Raw genomic sequence first — 20,667 nt, forward strand, 5'->3', positions numbered from 1 at the left:
GTTCAAACAATCGTATCTAGCGTGTGTACACTATTGGTGGATTATATTTGAACAATCGTAATGTTACAATATGTACAGAATTGTGCACAATACGATCGTTCAAAATAATTATGCATAATCATTAGTCGTTCGTTTTCTAACGATATTTATTGCAAGTGTGTACCCAGCTTAAAGCTTTTGTTTTAACAATCCGCAGGCATTCATGTCCCGGTTGGTTTCTTTATAGTATTACTATAATACTATAAGGCACCTACATCATCATCATTTTAGGAATAATAGAAACATACTATCATTCCTCAAAAAAGGCCACTGACTTTTAACACCATTTGTCAACAACTCTGTATTTGTGTTGAAAATTGCTTTATTTGGGGGAGGGACAATAAAAGGTTAGGAAATGAAAATTATTTTTGTGGGGTCATTTAGTTTTCCACAGTTTTATTCTAATAGCAAGTCCACTAGATAGTTCTAGACAGATTGCAGTAAAGCAATGGTCACATTTATAAGCCCTTCAATTTATTTTATAAACAGTCAGCTCTTCTTTTTGCTTGCTCCCCTCGTACCATATACCATGCACTTACACTTTACTCATTTATGACATTTGAGTCACAATGCACAGTACATGTGTTCTTTCATCTTTCTTTTATTTTATTAATAATACAAAGATCAGGAGTGTGCTGTGCATCACTTTCCAACTCAAGTGACATTGCTATTATATTTCAGGATGTTCAGAGCCGGCTGAGCAGGCAATCAGTTATGTGACTCATACAATATAAATGGAATCTGCACTAATACTCAGAATATAATGCAAATCTCCTGTTACAGGTCATCACCAGAGTCATTTGTTAGCATAATTTGCATCTTTATATGGGTTTAGATCAAAACTATGATATGCCCACTCAAAAGAAAATTCCTGCAGAATTCACTTTCAGTAAATATTATTCTGCACCATATATGGAAACTATATTTGTTTTTGGTCAATTTAATTTACTTTTTCACATGTTTACTTTACAAGGAATCTGGACCCTGGAAGGCACCTCTCAACAAAAACTAACACACAACTGAAGACCAGAGGATTGATATTTTTGGCACACCTCCTTGCCTCGGGTTCCGATATCAACCGTACACCAACTCCTCACTGTCGAACAGTTGGCACAAAACCTTCCTTCTCTATGGACACCAATCAGACCCTGCCTTCCCCAGACCCCAACAAAACTTACTAACAACCTACCCAAGGTTCAGAGAGGGCGGGTTGGAAGCTCACTCTAGCTATGCCAACTACCAATGCCCCCCTCTTTCCACCCAGCCCTTTTTAACTCCCCCGCCATCTCTCCACCCCTAATGATCACCCCACCACAACCCACACCCTTCTCTTTTTGCCTTAACCCTTATATAACTGGTTCCCATTAGCACCCAGTCATGAGACCCCCACACCTTTGCTGTCTATGCTTGTCAGCTCCGAGCCTGCCTTTATTGATTTTTAGAACTCTTTTAATTTAAAAAAATCTTATTTTAAAAGTTTTGATGTAATAATAATAATGATTATTAATATTAAATAATTTGTGGCATTGTATCACAGAGCATTCTGGGTTCTCTGAAAATACAGTCTAATAGAAACCACTTACCTTTGGACTGTGTCTCCGGAGGGGGTAGACGTAGTTGTGTCCTGAATAAATTTTAACAGTCAGAGAATAAATTACATTCTCAGAACAGAACTAAAGAACTGTAACAAAATTGCAACCAGTGGACTCCTTCCTTTAATTAGGAAAACAATTGCTATTATTTTCAATTATCTACATGGAATAAATGCTAACATGATCTTACATAACATTATTATTTTAGCCCCTAAAGTGGACCTATCACCAAAAATGTAACTTTACATAAATAGTAAATAATACTTTATTATAAATTAAAAATCTTTTTTTTAATACCCTAAACGGCAGTGGTGTAAAGGTGAGACTGAATGGGAGACTCACAGCTCCACAAGGACAAGTGGTGGACCCACTGTGTCACCAACCCAGTGGGTGGGGACGTGCACGGGACACAGGGTCTAAGCAGTAGCTTGGTCTTCTCCAGAGCCTCTAGAAGTGAAAATATTGTGTGGCAAATTACTGCCAGGTTGTGGCCCCCATGCCCGCCAAGGCAGGTGACTGCTAACAAGCTGGAACCAAATGGTAGTGCAAAAGGGAAATCCAAGATAGTAGTCAGACGAGCCAAAAGGTCAGGGCAGGCAGCGAACAAGGGTGGTCAGGAAACAGGCAAGAGATCAGGGCAGGCAGCGAACAAGAGTAGTCTCTGAGGCAAGGGAGCAGCTGACAGTGAATCACCTGACTTGGAACAGGAAGTGTGCAGAGTGGTGGATCCAAAGGCGAAAATGGGGCCAGCAGCTGGGGACTGCAGGGAGAGTGAGGAAGGAGGAGTCACAGATGACCTGGTCCTGCGGGGATCTGTCACACTGGTATACTCATCTCACACATCCCAGGAGTTTTCTGGCTGCTCCTTCTGTGCATGCCCGCAAAAGAGTTCTTTTCCTTAAATGGGAAAAAAATGCTGATCTCGCGCATGAACAGTGAGATTGGCACTTTTTCTTCCCCATATACAGCAGGCTACATCACCCGCTCTAGCGCCTGCACAGAGCCAGATCGGGTAACGTAGCCAGAACAAGGAAGAAGACAGACTTAGATAGCGGCACCCAGTGCTTCATCTGCACTGGGTCGAAGGTGGATTACAGGGCGGTGCCATACCCAATTGCAGAAAGCTCTGGAGAGAATAAGGTATCTGCGGAAGTAAAGGTAAAGGTAATTTTTTTTCTTATTTTTGGTTTGGTTTTGCTTTAATTTTAGGCCTGCCACTGAAGTTACATATTTGTTTTGTGGTTTACATTCCTAAAAAATTGTTTCATGGATATATGTTACAATAAATTATGATTAACTGCAGTAATCTAATTATGTTTACAAGAAAGAGTAAATTTGCAGGATGAGTTTAAATGAGTTCCCAGGATGTATCATACTATTTATCCATGATTCATTTCCAGTAAAAAAAAAGTCGCAGGTTTAATTTCTTTTCAGCTGAGTTAGTTTTTTCCGATAACATGTTTATTGACGATCATGTTTCAGTTTGCACCTTCCACGTAATTCACTTTTCATCATATAGGCAGCTTTTAGCTGAGAGTACATGAAACATACAGTGAACTTGCATAGATATCTCACTATCTCTGGATAGTGTGCCAAAGACCATATAATACAATTAGGAGAGGGGGTGGACATTAATGACAAAATTGTGTACTGAAATAAATTCAGTGTGTTCAATGCAAATGGATATGTTTTTACTTTTAAATGCAATATTTTAATGCAAATGCAAAATTTTTGAATAAAAAATGAACTGTATGACCATTGAAATTAGGTATCATTTAGCCTTTTTAACAACCACATTGCCAACTGGGGCTACAATTATTTATGTTTCAGCAGTAAAAATGTATGTTCAAATCCTTAATATCCTTGACAGATTTAGAGATTATCAGACATGCAGAAATACTGGTAGATTATTTGAGTGCTTATTGCAGCCTGATGACAACATACTGCAATTTGCAATGATTGAGCTAAGTATCACATCTTGTCCTTAAGTCTGTGGAGCCTGTGAGATAATTGAAAATAATGTTCTATATAAACATTATGCTAATCTGGTAACCTTTAAAAAAGATGTCATCATTAACTGCAGTTGAAAGCTAATTTAATCACTGGAGGCTATGGCGATTAGATGTTTTAACTACCAAACAGCAAGCCAGTGCTAGTAATGAAAACAGTTAAGAAGGTTGTAAAAAAAAAAGAATTAACCTCAAAATGTAGGTCAACTGCATCTTATATGGCATTTAATTTCAGGGTGTAATGAAAGATTTTGGTTGAAACCCCTACTAGATCCACATATGTTTTCAGGGAGTCTAGTGCAGGATTTCTTGATAAACAGGGACTAAAAATATAATTAAATCAATATTGGGACTAGGCAGGGCCTTTCTTGCAGAATGGACCGGTGATGTATATAAACATACCTGCCTGATCGCAATTTTTAATTTATCCCACCTGTCCTTGCACCATCCGGGTTTTGGATCTTTGGCCATCTAGATTTGCCAAAATGATGTAATTCCTGGGCATGCATCCAGGACTTAACTCCCCAGCATTTTGATTTCATGTACACAGATTGATTTTGTTGTGTGATTTGCAATGTGCTGGGGCTCTTCTTGCAAGGTAAATGTATGCACACACATTGACCTGGGGTGCGGTTTGCCAGTCCAGAACGCCTTAGCAGCAGTTTGCTATGTACTATATTACATTATGAAAAGTTCATTAAGAGTACATACAACTGTCCCTAAACTAATGAATGTACAAACTACAAATCTACAATAACCCTTAAAAGCCAATCAGCCAACTGAAAAAAAGATACAAGACATAAAATTGTAACTAAAAGCAATACAAAGAATACTAAATCAAACTGTATAAAAAAATTCAAATATGAGTACAGATAAATAGGGAAAGCTTGTACAAAACTCCACCCTCCCAGCTGCATCACACCTCCCACTTTTCTCCAAAATACCAAAAAAAAAGCCTAAACCAAAATGACATGTTATTTAGAAGTTTTAAATTGATGTACAAATGCACAGTCTGCTAGATTATAAAGTGCTAGATATATAAAGTGCTGGTAGTATGTCTTATGTATAAATGCACCAGAAGCGTTTTGGCCGGTTTTATACGATCACATCCTAGAGGCAAAGGCATGTTTGAACATAGGCTATTAGCTTTTTCCTGTATGTGTTAGCTTAGAACTCTTACTGTTGCCAGGTTTATTTTAGATTTAGCAATTTACAAATCCTTCCTGAACATGACTGTTCATGACCTCATTCATGACAGAAAATACACATCTACGTATTGGAGATTAGACTTATTTAAAAAAAAACTGGAGGAAAACTTTAAGCAGATATGAAAGACCCAGATCAATTTAGCTATCTAATAAATAAATGTATTTTTGAAATGCAAGAACAAGTAAATACTTGAATTTGATTCAGCCCCATCACAACATCACATCCTTGTACAACAGTGTTGAAGTATGAGTAGAAGACAGAGTCAATGAATGCCAGGTAATGTTCTGACAAAATGCTAGTATTAGGGCAAAGCAGACTGTCAAAGAATAATCCCAACACTCTGCTACTTCTCGTGGTTCTGTCCAGTACGACTGGTTCAAAATGACCTGGTCTCAGAAGAAGCAGGTTTAATGATGATGGCCTTAAGACTGAGGACATCTATTGGACAAAAAATGAACTGCTGGGGAAATCTCTAGATTAAAGCTGAATATCGCAGCAAAACTGGCCTTGTTTTTTTATATAAAGTGCTATTAATACTTTGTAACATTGTATTGTAATATATTCTTTGTATGATGCAGTATATAGCTGGAGTTCGGATTTAAATTGATGAAATATTTTTAACCGGCTACTAAAGGAAGCTGCTCCAAAATATTAACTCGGAATTCTGTTCTAATAAAAACATATATGTTGTGTCTGCACATTGGGTACTCTGTGTGCTGTACATTGGGTACTCTGTGTACTGTATATATCACAAGAAATCAATGCCCCCATTTAACATGCCCATCTCCAGCAGCTAATATAATTATAATGTCATTCTCGTGATCTGTTGTTAACATGCTTTCATTTAAAACACTTACTTCATTGATGCTGATCTCAGCTTCCACATACTGTAAACCTTTCTGTAGGATGGAGATGAGGGCGGCAGGTGGCACTAGTGTCCCATTGATGTTAGACTGGCTGATGTGACTTTCAATTCCGAATGTGAACGCAGAGTGAGAGAAACCTAAAAACAAGGAAAACCAGCCATGACATTCATCAAAATAACATGCCTGCTTTAAAAAATAACAACAACAACCTCCTAGAACAAGCAGATTTATAGCCCCGACCAGGCACTTTTTTTTATTATTGCTCCACGGTACCGTACACCTAAATGTATTTTATATTTGCATGAACTAAAAAAAGAAGGCACTAGCTAGTAACAATCCAAAAATTTACATTTTTAGACTCTCAGAAACACTTTGTTTATTCATGAAAGATATTTTATTAGTATTTTTCAAGATGACAGGGAATATGTCTTCCAAATGATTATGCCTGTGCAGAAAATAGGGCCATAATGATCAGCAGCAATGTAATTGATTGAAACCCCCTAAAGAGATAAGATTGGGCACCCAGCTATGATTTGATGCACAATCTTCAGTATTTATCTGGGGGCCAGTAACGCTTAGCCATCACTTTAAGGTTCAGTTGAAATGCTTAAACAGAAAATCTAAGTTAACTTGTGATGTACAAAAAAAGCAAAGATAAAACATGTTCTAATAGAAATAAAAATGTTTGCTATTGAATTTACAGAGAAAGCATTGATAGATCCTAGCATTCTGCATGCTCTGCACCCGACAACCAAATGACTTTCATTCTGCAATGTTTTGTGTTTTATAATTATTATTATTATTACACAGTATTTATATAATGCCAACATAGGATGCAACACTTGACAAAGTCCATAGCCATGTCACTAATTATCCTTCAGAGAGCTCACAATCTAAAATCCCTATCATAGTCATTTGTCATTAGTACACTCTAAAGCTACGTACACACTTCCAATTATTATCGTTTGAAAACGAACGACGAACGATCCTGCACGATATCTACGAACGATCGTATAGCACCGATCCTGCACATAGAGATAACGACACGATCGTTTGTAGATATTGTACACAATAGATACGATCATTTGAGCGATAGAGGAACTATGTGCACGACAGGAAAGTGAACGAACGTTCGTTCATTACGCATGCTCAGATCATGGACGATCAACGAACGACCGTACACACGAACGATGTTCAACGATCGTCGTCCAATCCGATCCGCCGGTCCGGTCGTTCGTTTCCAACGACTTTCCTCGTTCGTCGGCGTCGTTGGTTACTTTTTTTACGAACGATTTTTGCCCAATCGATCGTTCGTCGTTCGTTTTGAACGATAAAAATTGGAAGTGTGTACGCACCTTAAGGCCAATTTTGGAGGAAGCCAATTACCTAACTGCATGTTTTTGGGATGTGGGAGAAAACCAGAATACCCAGAGGAAACCCACGTAAACACGGGGAGAACCTGCAAACTCCATGCAGATAGTGTCCTGGCTGAGATTCCAACCTGGGACCCAGCACTGCAAAGGGCAGAGTGCTAAGTTCCAATTATTCGCCCTACCTAGGAGATCTGCTGCCAGGTGATTACAAGAGTGGTAAATATTTTTAAAATTGATAAAGGACACTCCATAAAAAGTCTAACCTAGAAACCCTCACCTACTTTCCTCTATATGACAGTGGCTGCCTCATCTGGTGTTTACACCCTGTTTACTCCCACATTATGGGAGTTTATTTATAAAGTAATGAATATGAAACATCTACTGGTGTAGAATCAATTACTGTCATTAAAACACATTGACCTGGAATGTTGCAATGAAGGTTGGATTCACTGCTTTATAAATAGACCCCATAAACTGTAATGATGCCATACTCCTACAATAAAGGCACTGTCACTACTTACATTGATAGGAGCATAGGGTTAACGTTTTTTTTTTTTACAATTAAAAAACATTGACCATAATTCTTTCAAATGATGACTAACAGTTTCTATAACAATATATTAGCAGCATGTTTTAAAAACTAATGTAGATAAACTGATATGGTTATCAGGAGCCTCATCACAAAATGAAGATACGCAGTTTAACTAAGGAGTTGTATAAGCCAGTGATGTCCAACTCCAGTCCTCAAAGAGCAGGATCTGAATGAGTATTTCTGTAACAGCAGTAAATCTAGTAAAATATGGTTTGCAAAGAGTCAGAAAATAACTCTGTTTATATAAAAATCCTGGCCAGTATGTGGCCCCTGAGGACTGGAATTGGCTACTTCTGGTATAAGACATTATCAGCAGTCCTAATTCCAAAGTGATACACAGATTGAATACTCTAGGTCTCTGGCAGAAGACTAATCTGCTTAAAATAACATTTTTTTCTGAGCTTTCCCTGCTATTTGGAAATAATTATATGTCTGGATTTCTTATGAAGCCATTCTGCAACCAAAAACACAGCCTTATGTTTTGATTTGCATATTTCTTATGCAGCATATAAACTACACTTAAAAAGCACTGCTGTCTTATTTGTGGAGATAAAACATAAATTAAGGGATGCAGTATTTTACACCGCAGTGCTGCTATGATCTGTTTTCATTCTTAACATTCATTTGTTTTAAAAATAAAAGGAAACAGTAACACTTTTTGCTTTGTGGTTTTACACCCTAGCTTTTCATTAGTTTTCATTTTGAGTAATTAATAAATTAATCAAAAAGTCAAACTTGGAATCTGTGAGTGGCATATAATTCGAACTGAATAGTAACATTCCAAATAGGGGTAAAATCCTGACCAAACAATTATTTGTATGAAAGTGTCTCCCCCCCCTCTCCTCCATTCCCTTATGTATCTCCCAATCCTGACCAAATTAAAACTAATATTATAAAGAAAATGGCAGCTTACCCAGCCCAACAAGAAAACATAATAATCCAGTATGTTCTTAAAAATGTTTGGGGACATGGGCCCCCTGTAGGGGTGCACACTATTTGATTTAATTTGTACTGATATCTTGTTTTCCCCTGTATTGTTATTTATGTTTGTTTTTTCTTTTATTATATACTCGCTTTTTGAAACTGTATGTCCACAAAGGATACCACTGTTGTTATCTGTTAAATTGTGTGTATAAATTTTATGTCAAAAAACCCAATAAAAAGATTGAAATACAAAAAGAGACATTCTGCCCATTTATTGCTTTTAACAAGTTACTATATTGTTAAGAACAATATCAATAGCAGTATAGGAACATGTCAAAGAGAACTAAAAAGAGCTGAAGTTTTGATTTCAAAGTATTAAAAACCCAAGTGGTTGTCTTATAGCCTTTATACAGAAGACCCACACATGGTCCAGACATTGGAGTATTTTTAAAGCTTCCTAATTATTTATATACGTACTGTATATACTCGGGTATAAACAAAGCCTTTTGCCTTCATAATGTCACAAGAAAAAATATTAGTGTGACCATTATAGTGCTTCAGAGACAAGTGCAGTTATTATAGAGTTTGTTACACACTTCACATGAGGACACAGCACCATCACTTGGAGGCCAACAAAAATGTAAAAAAGATAACTTAAGTGCAAGTAATCCATCATAACTAAGGCTGCGTACACACATCCAATGGGCTGATATCGGACGAGACCAGACATTCAACACACCTGGAAGTGTCACATGCTGTGTATCATTAATATGGGGGAGAATAGTGAAGTAAGCAGCTGAACAGGTTGGTAATAAACCACTTCCCCTAAATTTTTATTTTGGGTCTGCATGACATGGTCTCTTTAATCTCAGATGGGTGCAGCCCTGACAACACTTTACCATGAGCTGTTTTCAAAGCTCTTTAATATAAACCAACTTGTTGACTATTTCTAAAGAGAACTTCACTTACCAATATTTGCATATCAAACAGAAGCATAACAACAAAGCAATTTGAAGAAAACTACAACCCTCTCTATTAAAAAAAAATAGACTTGCATTCCTGAAAAGGTACAAAGCACATGGGAAAGGTTGTGATAGTCCATTGCTTCCTTATTTTCACTTAACTTTAAAAAAGTAACAGATTGAGACTTTGAGGTACTTTTTAAATGCTGTCAAGTACTGAAAATCTTTATAGAAATCCCTTTTCCTACAGATCTAAAGCCCAGTTCTTTTTTTTAGCATTGACTAGAGTGGGAGAGGGTTAAACCATTAAGATGTTCCTGGATGTTTTCTACTTCATTGTTAAATGATTGTCTTGCTACTTAATGTCCATCATCTAACACCAGGGAAAGGAATTTGGATGACCTGTCTGTGGAATAAGAATACAGAGACATCAATAAAAATATAAAAGAGATCCTAACCATGTTCTTTAGAAACTAAATTTTGTCATCAGGCATGGTACTGTTACAAGTCATCCTCTGGCAGATGACACAGGATTACCCGGGGCACAGAGCATAAGTGACTGCCTGTCCTCACCAGGGCACCCCACAAGTGGCCTAGTGATGGGCCGGGTGGCCACTAGATTACTCAAGGAGGTCACCAGCTCCTGGTCCCAAATGTCTCCCCACCAGAGATGATATGGATCAGATGGCTTCAGTGTAGGTACACTAAAAAAATTGGAATATAGCAAGTTAAGATGGATTTGTAAAAACAGGTTAAGGTCAGGGCAGGTGGTAATCAAGGCAGGGTCAAGGTCAGGCCAAGGTCAAAATCTATAATATCAGAATTGAGAGAATGCTGGGCAATGGTGGATAACACACTGAGGATAAAGCAACCTGCTCCTTGACGTGGAACGATTTAAATATTACTTATAAGTGTGTGTCTGGCATGTGTATGTTCATGTGCATGCATGCGCATGTTCTTTTTCATGCATAGCTACACATGGCTGTGTGTTGTGCGCATGTGCATAGGTCTGTAAGTGTGCATAAAACCTTGTGCATGGTTGTGCACACGTACCTTCACATTCTTGTGAACAATCACCAAGGGGCACGCAGTAGGCACATGAATGCATGACCAAAATGGTAACATGTCTGAAGAAGAAATATAGTTCTAAAAGCTTGAAAAACTCTATCTACAGTTAGACAATAAAACTATTATCTACAGCAACTTTGGTATTTTGGCCAAAAGTGTTTCTGGAGCTGCTCTTAGTCATCTTGACATATGAATGAATGAGGTGGCATAAACACCAAGGCTTCTTTTACACTTGCATAGTTGGCCCCTCGCAGGCACATAGAAAACTGTTACTACACGCCCAGGAGCAAACCTCACCGCAGTTCCTCGTGTTTGCAAATTTCAGTTAAACTAGCATACAGTAAATCCCCCCAACCCCTATCACATAACTGTTCCCTGTGCAAACACCAAACCCCTAATTGCAAAAACCAGCCTTTAGAATTTACCTACTTATCCTTAACCCAAACCTTTTTTTTTTTATTTATATATACCGTATTTAGCCATCTTCTTTTTCATTTCGGATAAAGTAGGAAAGTGAAGAATTACCATTTTAGATAGAAGATAGTTGTTACCCATCTTTGTAAAAATGTGGGATTACCCATCACTTGTCTCAGCAATAAGAGTACAAATACAGAGAGTGAATCTAATCTATGGGAACCTAATTATTCAAAAAAGTCAATAATGAAAAAGTGTTGACTATATGCATCAGTATGTCCTTTTGTGCAAATGTACAGTGAATTAGTATAGAACTACTGTCATGATATGCTATATATGGTTGACTTTGGTTTTCAGTTAGATTCTATAAATGTTTTTCACTTCTCAGGCTGGGTGTGATTTTTTAGTGTCTTTTCACAGACCATATGTGGTTTATCTTTTATGCATGAATTCATTAAAAATGTTGCTTGTCAATGTTTTCATCCATAGTTGGATGTGTTGAATATCCAATTGGACACTTTTGAAAACATGTAAATTTGCAAATTTCATTACTAACTTCTATAAACAAACTTTTTTTTTAATCTTTTAGTCTACCTTTATTATCTACATTTTAAACCTGGTACTGACATTCTAATGTAAACATATGGACTGGACATGCACCCGTAAAAATCTAGATATAATTAGATGCATATTGGCTGTATACTGGGATCTGCTTTTAATATCTCAAGTTTTTTTTTTGTTAGGTGGCATACAGTCATGGAAATTTTTTTTTACATATTAGGACATTAAAAAATGATCTGGTCTTTAGTAGGTTTTAAAATTACTTAAATCTAACCTCAGATTCTATTGTGTCATTATGTATTTAACAAACCATGAAGCCAAAATGAAATGGTCATGGGTGAAGTACACCCAATGACTCAATAACTTGTAGAACCACATAGCAACAGCTTGATGTAACTGTTTTCTGCATAACTTTATTGCTCTTTTTTATCATTGTGGAAGAATTTGGTCCATTCAGCATCAGTGCTTCCATTTACTGAAGTTTGTGGGCATTTATTTATGTCCACTGCAGAGAAGACTGGCCACTGTATGGAATGTTTTCCACTGAATATTCTTTCTCACTGTAGAATGAGAAACTTCACATTGTTTGGAAATTTCACATTGTTTGGAAATTTCTTTCAAACCCTTTTAAGATTTATACACAGGAATTATTTGCATCTTCAAGATCATTGCTGATGTCTTTCCTCTTTTGTATTGTGCTGGCACAGACCTGAATACTCTAGACCAGTTTCTATTAGAGTTTGTATCTGTTTCTATAGAGGTTTACAGAGGTGGTTGGAGTTACAAAAACGTAATTGCATTTGATTATCAATATCTGGCTGCTCCTTTCCCTCTTAATTCCTATGAAAAGGGTAAGCGTATACTTAATACTTACTTATTTTTACACACTGCTTCTGAAATTTTACTTAGTCTTTGTTAAAAAAGGACCAGAAGATTTTTTATATCCTGCTATGCAAAACAGTGCAATTAAACATTTCCATGTATATGTTATATGTTGTATATTGGATATTGCTGGTATTTTCAAAATTAATTTCCACCCCATTTACTAGACAAAGGGACATATCCTTGCAAAGTACACAGCATGTAGTATCCCGCACAGTGTGCAATGAATGAGCAGAGGGCAGGAACAGTTTAACCAATGTTTCTGGGCCGTATTAACATGGGGAACCCCTTGAAATAAAATTCAGGTCTTCAGGTCTATATTTACTAAATCCACAACTTACAAAGGAAAAGTTCATCTTACATTTTTGGTGAGAGGGAAGAATGTCACCCTTACAGATAGCCAAAAAAGATCATTGTTATCAGTAAAATGACCTGAGAACCATAAAAGGAACCCCAAGCAACCTCTGGAGGAACCCCTGTTGAGAAACACTGGTGTAAACTGTTAGTAAATTACCTAATAAAGTATTCTTAATATTATCACTATAACAAAGCTATTACTATAAATAATAACGTTAGGGTTATGCAGAACGTATATATATGTTTATCAGACAGTTCATATGTATTTGAAGAATGCTTAGAGGTGTCAATACATTCTGCTCTGCGGAAACTGCCAAACTAGAGAAAGCTTTTGGAGAAATTGGTTTGTGAAGCTCATAGGGTCAGATCTAAGGCACCAAGGGTTATGTGCTTGCAGATTCCAGTGTTATTATTCCAGCATCAGTAGGTCAGATTACTGGGCCTGCACTTGATGTAGAGTAGCACATGTCTGCAAATTACTTTCTTTTAAATAGTTACCTAACCTTTTTGACTGTGATGTGCTGTTGACTGTCAAGTGAAACACTAGACCCCATGAAAGATGTTTACTTTGTGTGATAAATATATTTCATACTTGTGAACCATGGACATAGAACCTGATTTATCAGAAGAGTAAGGAATGTTCACTTAGTAAGGAGAACGTGGCTTTTAAAGTTATTGCTTGCATATACAATAAGTTATTATGTGGACACAGTTTTATTTTACTAAACACCAAAAAGGTCTAGTATTTGTGCCCTTTATTTCCAAAAAAGTTTCAGTATGAATAAAATTCCTGTTGATCGTGCCAGTTATGTTACCTTTCCAGTCCCTGATGGCAACAATCTGACCTAACCTGTGCAGCATTGTCACCACATTGTGCATGCAAAAAAAAAAGCTGTGTCCTGCATGCTCTTTCCCTTTTCATCTTCTACCAGCCCAGTTTAGAGGTGGCAATACCTGCCAGGTTGGCTATAACTGTAAGAATGCCTTGCTGCCTTTTGCAGCAATCCCTTATTTAAACACGCACTTACATGATTTTTGTGCTGAGAAAGTTTCTTTATATTGTTTATGCAAGTCAAGTGATCACTTTTAGGCACACTTTCCCATGACTGGGGCAGAGAATAGAAAAAGCAGCAGCAATGCCACCAGGAGACATGCCATGCTAGTATTTGGCCCTGCCCCACAAACTTGGCAGAGTGAAAGAGAAGAACAGTGAATATAGGCCTAATTTATTAAAGCTCTCCGAGGCTGGGGAGGATGGAGTTTAATCAGTGAATCTGGATGATCCAGCAAACCTGGAATGTATCTGGTTCAGGATTCAAAATATTTGCATAGCAAATGGCTTTGAAGAACTCCATCCCAAGTTTGCTGGATCATCCAGCTTCACTGATGAAAGTATATCCTCTCCAGCCTTGGAAAGCTTTATTAAATCAGACTCTATGTGTCCAGCGCAAAGAATTTTTTGTAGTTACTTTATTTCATGTAAATTAAAGTAGTATTTATCATTATTTTCCATTGTTTTTCATTGCTTTCAGCATCTTTTTTTTACCTCGAGTCACACTTGAGGTTACCACTGGGGAGGTTACCAATCTCTACTCCTTTATTAAATCAACTTCACAGTGTTAAAAAAATCACTCAACATATTTCCTATGGTCATTGTCTTCTAATTTATTTGAGATAATGATCCTATGCCAAGAAAATACACATGCATTTAAGAAGCTTTCCTCTTATCACAAGTGACATTTTTCCTCTTTATCATTATAACTTAATTAGTCCTTCTATATTTGAAGATTCCTCCCCCATTTTATTATTTTACTATGGTACCAACACAAGTCCTTACTGATGATGACATAATATGAAATCCTAGCAATAATTTCTTTTTCAACTATGAAGTGTGAAAAAAACATTTTGTCTTGACATTTAAGTGAGATATGAGTTTTCACATTGCCCTCACGTTGTGTTTTCTGTTAACATAATACCTCTGTTTTAAAAATACATGAATGTTGCTATGTCCTAAAAGACAGATACGCCTGATATGTTGCAAATCACTATAAGACCAACTTTTTTGCCATTTGGGAAGTAGTGACTGATGACAGATGCTTTATTTTATTGTCCATTTACTGTCCCCACCATTGTATACCAATTTGCTGTTCCAAATCACCACTGAGCACTGGTAACAAAAGCTATTGTTTTCTTGTTTTCTAATGGGGGGGATGCAGCGGGACCCTCCTGGTAATCTTCACCCCCCTCATTGTAAAAAAGGCAGACTGCCAAGCAGCTTTCCCATACAGTGAGCTTCTATCACTACTGTCACCCCAAAGGTTCACTAACATTTTTTTGGAACAAGGATTAAATGTCACTACAGGTTTCCAATGTCAATATTTTCCTGTAGTGTTTGGATAAAAATTTGTTGTTTAAAAAATAGGGGCCAGTTTTTACATGTGTTGTCAACAGTGTTCTATTACAAGCTCAACCGCATTTCTAACTGCTTGCAGAGCAATCTACTGGCTGTTGAGGATTGTACTGTGGTTCTAGAAAAGGACAAGTCACTTGTCAAAGTGGTTGTCAAACTCTGCAATTGAAATCAGTTTAATACAAAAGTGGTGATTTTTAGCTAGTTTCATACATTCTGAACAGATATAAAAAATTATGACTAAGCAGCCAAATATTAATAATTATTAAGTTGATTTTGCATACTGAAAATGCCAATCATTTCCAAAATTACACACAAAGAGTTTTAAATAGGAAATTCTCCCAATTAAAACTAAAATTATCATGTTAGTTATTGTAGGTGTATTGTATTTTACCTTATGAGTTGGATGGATACTGCCATTCACAATAAGCATGATACTCCTTCTGCACAACTGCTTGTAACGTGTGATCAGGACACAGGCATGCATGTTCAGCACTGCCAAACAAGCCAGATGTCACTACAAGATTTATTTGCTATCTGATATCTGTAGTTTGGAAATGTCATTTATAAGGGCAGAAATGAACTGAGAATACAGTCAAATGTAACCTAGCAAGCTACATATCCATTTCCCAAAGCATTGTATCCATATAAATGTATATATATATATTACTGAGTCATTATACTTTGAATGTGTCAGTCAAGGTTCTTCCTACCAATAGCATTTGGTGGACTTACTTTTAGGTGCTATAAAGTATTTTTTTTTAAACTTGACAGCCATTTGTCTTTCAGATTCTGCACATAAATGTCATTAAACTCAAAAAAACTCAAGGTAAAAAAAAAATAATATTTGGGGTGAAATACAGTATATTTACTTTTTACCTTGATTTGGTATTTCCTCCCATTTTTGTGAGCTACACATTTCTGTATCATTCCTTTTAATGAAGATCACACTACTATCTCCCTTTTCAGTATTGCTATGTTCTGTTTGAGCTTTTGGCCCTGATTTATGAAAGCTCCTCAAGGCTGGAGAGAATACACTTTGAGAAAGGGCAGCTGGGTGAGCCATATATTGTTTAGGCTGATTTCAATTATGCTTGAAAATGCCACCATCCCTCAAGGGTTCACATATGGCCCCTGATTCATCAAGCAGAATCGGATTATCGGTCACGCATTCGTATTCGCGATCGCGCTATTCAGCAACTGAAAAAGATCGCGGCCGGAGCCGCGCATCTCCGGCAGATTTACACTGGCGAGCTTGTATTAAAAGTCACTGTTACTCGAGTCCGGACCGCGGTAATCCGCGATCGATGGCCGCGTGTACTTTCGCGCTTCCAGCGAGCGCGGATTTTATTGATGAATCAGGGGCATTGTATCAACAAATGTCAAAATATGGGACTTTCACGGCAGTTATTATTATTATCCTATAAACTTTTTTGCATTTTATTTACTTCAATTTATAAGAAGTGGGCCTCCCCCATATTGCAATTTAGGGGAAGTTAAACAACACCATAACATACATTGGCTGAGTATTTTGTACACATTACATATGTAGTAATCATCCAACGCATTTCGCAGACAAGGTCCGCTTTCTCAGGGATGTAATTAGTACAAGCAAACAAGGTGTGTCAACACAAAAAGGTTATTCACCTACAAGTGCACTTAGTCACTCGGTATGGAGGCAGGTATAAAGCAGAATTAAAACCACAACAACAGAGATAGCGATGTCCCAAATTCATCATCCATCATACTGATCAATTTGCAGTGTTTGTCCCTTGAAGTTTTCAAAAATTTGCCATTCAAATATCTATTTGGCCATAATAGGTTGTTGTTTTAAGTCAATGTATATGGTTCAAAATGCAGGGAGACCTCCATCATCTGTGATGCACATTAAATAAAATAACTACAAAAACATTATTTGCGCTGGACACATAGGGCCTGATTTAATAAAATTTTCTAAGGCTGGAAAGGATAAACTTTCATCAGTTAAGCTGGGTTATCCAGCAAACCTGGAATGGATCTGGTCCAGGATTCAAAACATTTGCTAGCAAATTGCAAATGATTTTTAACAATCCATTCGATGTTTTCTGGATCACCCAGCTTCATTTTTGAAAGTTTATTCTCCCCAGCCTTGGAGAACTTTAATAAATCGGAGCCTTAATGCTTTCTGAATTGTCATCCTGCTACTTGGAAGATAATGATTCTGATTTCCTGTCCAGTGAACAAGCAAGAGGTAATTGATCTTGGAATATGCATTGCTTAGCAGAAATTAAGGGTTTAAAAAGTTTTACAGTACAGAATTGCAAATCTTTTAACCTGTAAACTATATATATATATATATATATATATATATATATATATATATCACATATAGCATGCAGTTTTGCTAATATTTATCCTCGCTATGGGGAGTAAATAAAGAAATTAGTTTAATAATACTGTATTATGCCTTACCCTAAGCTTTAATACTACATCCCCCACTCCGAAATTAACATCCTCAATCTTTTTTAAAATTCTCCCTGCAACTAACATGTTAAACCTATAACTTTCGTTCCAACCATGAACTAATCCAGGTCACTATCTGTGCCTTCACACAAACTATGAGTTCAGGCTTTTCCTAAGGTGTGTCTATGCCTGTCAAATGCCATACTGGTATTCACTCTCAGCTAACCTGCTTTCAATTACTTAACTTAGCCCTCAGCTCTAATAAGCCCTGTAAATTGGGTGGTTTTGGCAACACACCGGCCCTGATTTATGAAAGCTCTCCAAGGCTGGAGAGAATACACTTTCAGAAGTGAACTGGGTGATCCAGAAAACATGGAATGGATTTTTAAAAATTATTTGCTATTTGCTAGCAAATGTTTTGAATCCTGGACCCGATCCATGCCAGGTTTGCTGGATCACCCAGCTTCACTGATGAAAGTGTATTCTCTCCAGCCTTCGAGAGCTTTCATAAATCAGGGTCATTGTGTCCAGCAGTGCTTTTAGGTGTTTTCAACCAATTGTATGAAATCTATTAATCTTGTAAGCATATCCAAGTGTCTAAGGCTTTTCAATTGATTTAATATAATGTCATAGTATAATGTTATAAGATGACATATCAACATTCCCTACTTACACAATGTTTGGCATAGAAATTATAACAATTGGTTGTATATCCATAACCATTACACTTGTTCTGGACCTATAACTGTTTTGTGAACAATTGAATAATTTAAACAATATTTTTTTACAAGTAGAACTTATCCTTACATGGTAACATCAGTTGCAGTTTTTGTCAATTATCCGATATATATACAAGAGCATGTTTTGTAACTGTAAACGTTTTGTAATGTAAAATGCATAAAACCAATCAACCCAATGTATCATCTAGAAAAATATGCCATTGTTTTAAACATACTGTATATTCAAAGTAAAAACAGCTCTGTGAGTTTACAAATCTCTGAAATGTAAAGGAAGGTCAAGGAAATCTTTTATTGACCACATCTGCGGTTTTCATTGGCTTACTGTGGATGGAATACATATTTGCACAATAACAATGTGTTTTGTACTCTCAGTATTGAGTTCAAACCCAGTATCAGTGAAACAACAATATTTGAATTCTTCTCATTTCTCAGCCGCCCCGCTGTTCCACAGCTGAGGCCTATTTGTAATGTTCCAGGAATGCTTCATTGTTCAAATTCTGTTCTACTCCACCATGTTAGCACATAAATAGCAAAGTTCTTAAGGTGACATTAGGCAAGCCGTTGAAGGAAAGCTACAAGCTACATTCGCCACAGAAAAGAACTCAATAACGTATTGTAACAATTCTGCAGGACATCAACAATACCTAATTGTTGGGGACAGAGAACAGCACTAATACTTCAAAGTCTTGAAAATACTCCTGCAATCATTTTTAATATAATGCCAAAGTCAAAGACTTCAATTCCACATTTCTTGCCACTTCATATTTTTTCCCAGACTGTAAAAAACAGCTCTTGAAGAAAATATAAAAAAAGCACCTGATGGATTTAGTGCACGTTATTGTGTTCTGTTTTATTTCTTGGCTGTCCAGATGTTTTAAGTGTTGGGAACAACTGGAGAAAAAACAACAACTTTGTAGCCAATTAGATCTTAGAAAGTCAATATTATTTCGGTAGTGTATCCTGAATATGCTGAATGAGTGTCCTGTCAATTGGCCTAATCGCAGGGCAAACAGAGCTAGTTTCATTACATGAATGAAGGCTTACAAGAAATGGTAAAATATAAAAGCAGATTCCACCAAATTAATCATGTGGGAATACTAGAACCTCTGTGTAGATATCAAATAGAACAGGCAAATCAATTTTAGTTAAAAGGATAGAACTGAAGATATATCAATACTTTCTATATTGGCAACTGTTGTTTTCAGGACAGATAGTAAGTAGACATTGAAAATTTACAGTTGCCACCAATGGGGAAATCTTTGAGTAGAGTATGTCTTCCCAGGGTTGATGTAATTCAGCAGAGCAACTAACATAGGGCCTAACGGGCCTAATTTTTTAAAGCACTCCAAGGCTGGAAAGTATACACTTGGGTGATTCAGCAGACCTGGAATGAATTTATTCAAAGTTATTTGCTGTTTCTTAGCAAATGTTTTCAATCCTGCACCAGATCGATTCCAGGTTTGCTGGATCACCTTGCTTTTCAGATGAAAATGTATCCTCTCTAGCCTTGGAGAGCTTGGAGGCAAGTAAGAAAAGTTTAAAACTGTGTAAATGACTGTAATTTATGCAAATACAGCTTACAAAACTATGCCAAATGATGTTTACTACTGAACATATTCTTGAATAAATTAATGGTATGATCTTGGACAGACCTAAAGGAAAATAAAGTTTACCTGACTCTTGAAGATAGCGATACACCAAGAAATTCACTTCGTCACTGGTTATGCTCATCTTAGCCCCACCTCAAAATGATGAGGTCTACAGGAAATGAGATCCCCGTTCTGAAATATGTAAAAAGGAAATACTGGTGTTATAGTAAGAAGCCAAAACTTTATTTTTAAAGTCAGTTTTTCTATCCTCAGACATTACATACATGTTAAGCAGAATTTAAACTTTAATGTTGAACGTCAATTCCAAGTAAAGAAGGTAAGAGTCAGAATTCTTGTTAAGATATTATTGCTGCACATGTCCTTATTGGTGAGATCATCCCAGATATACCAGGACAAGAAATTAAAGGGCATTAATGCCACTGAAATATAAAGGCACAGGTAGCAATGAAAACCTAAAGGGTCTTCAAGGTTTGTTCTACTCCCTCCATAATTCCATATCTTAGAAACTCCTTTCTGTGCCTCACTACCCTCACTGTGTTCTAAGGCAGCCTGTTCAAAATGAATGAGTGGTCAACACACCCTAATGTGCCTAAATGTAGCCACATGTTACTGCAACA

General features: G+C 36.8%; 1 protein-coding gene across 1 annotated transcript in view; it reads right to left on the reverse strand.

Moving 5' to 3' along the window:
• TBL1X (transducin beta like 1 X-linked) overlaps window positions 1-20,667 on the reverse strand; it is a gene marked incomplete at its 3' end in the record, with an annotated part of 178,701 nt that overhangs the window by 24,477 nt on the left and 133,557 nt on the right. Inside the window, 2 exon segments of the mRNA XM_072427388.1 lie at window positions 5,707-5,852; window positions 20,114-20,221. Coding sequence (XP_072283489.1) covers window positions 5,707-5,852; window positions 20,114-20,171 — 204 coding nt within the window.

This window comes from Pyxicephalus adspersus, chromosome 1, assembly GCF_032062135.1.
Source record: "Pyxicephalus adspersus chromosome 1, UCB_Pads_2.0, whole genome shotgun sequence".
Lineage (NCBI taxonomy): Eukaryota > Metazoa > Chordata > Amphibia > Anura > Pyxicephalidae > Pyxicephalus > Pyxicephalus adspersus.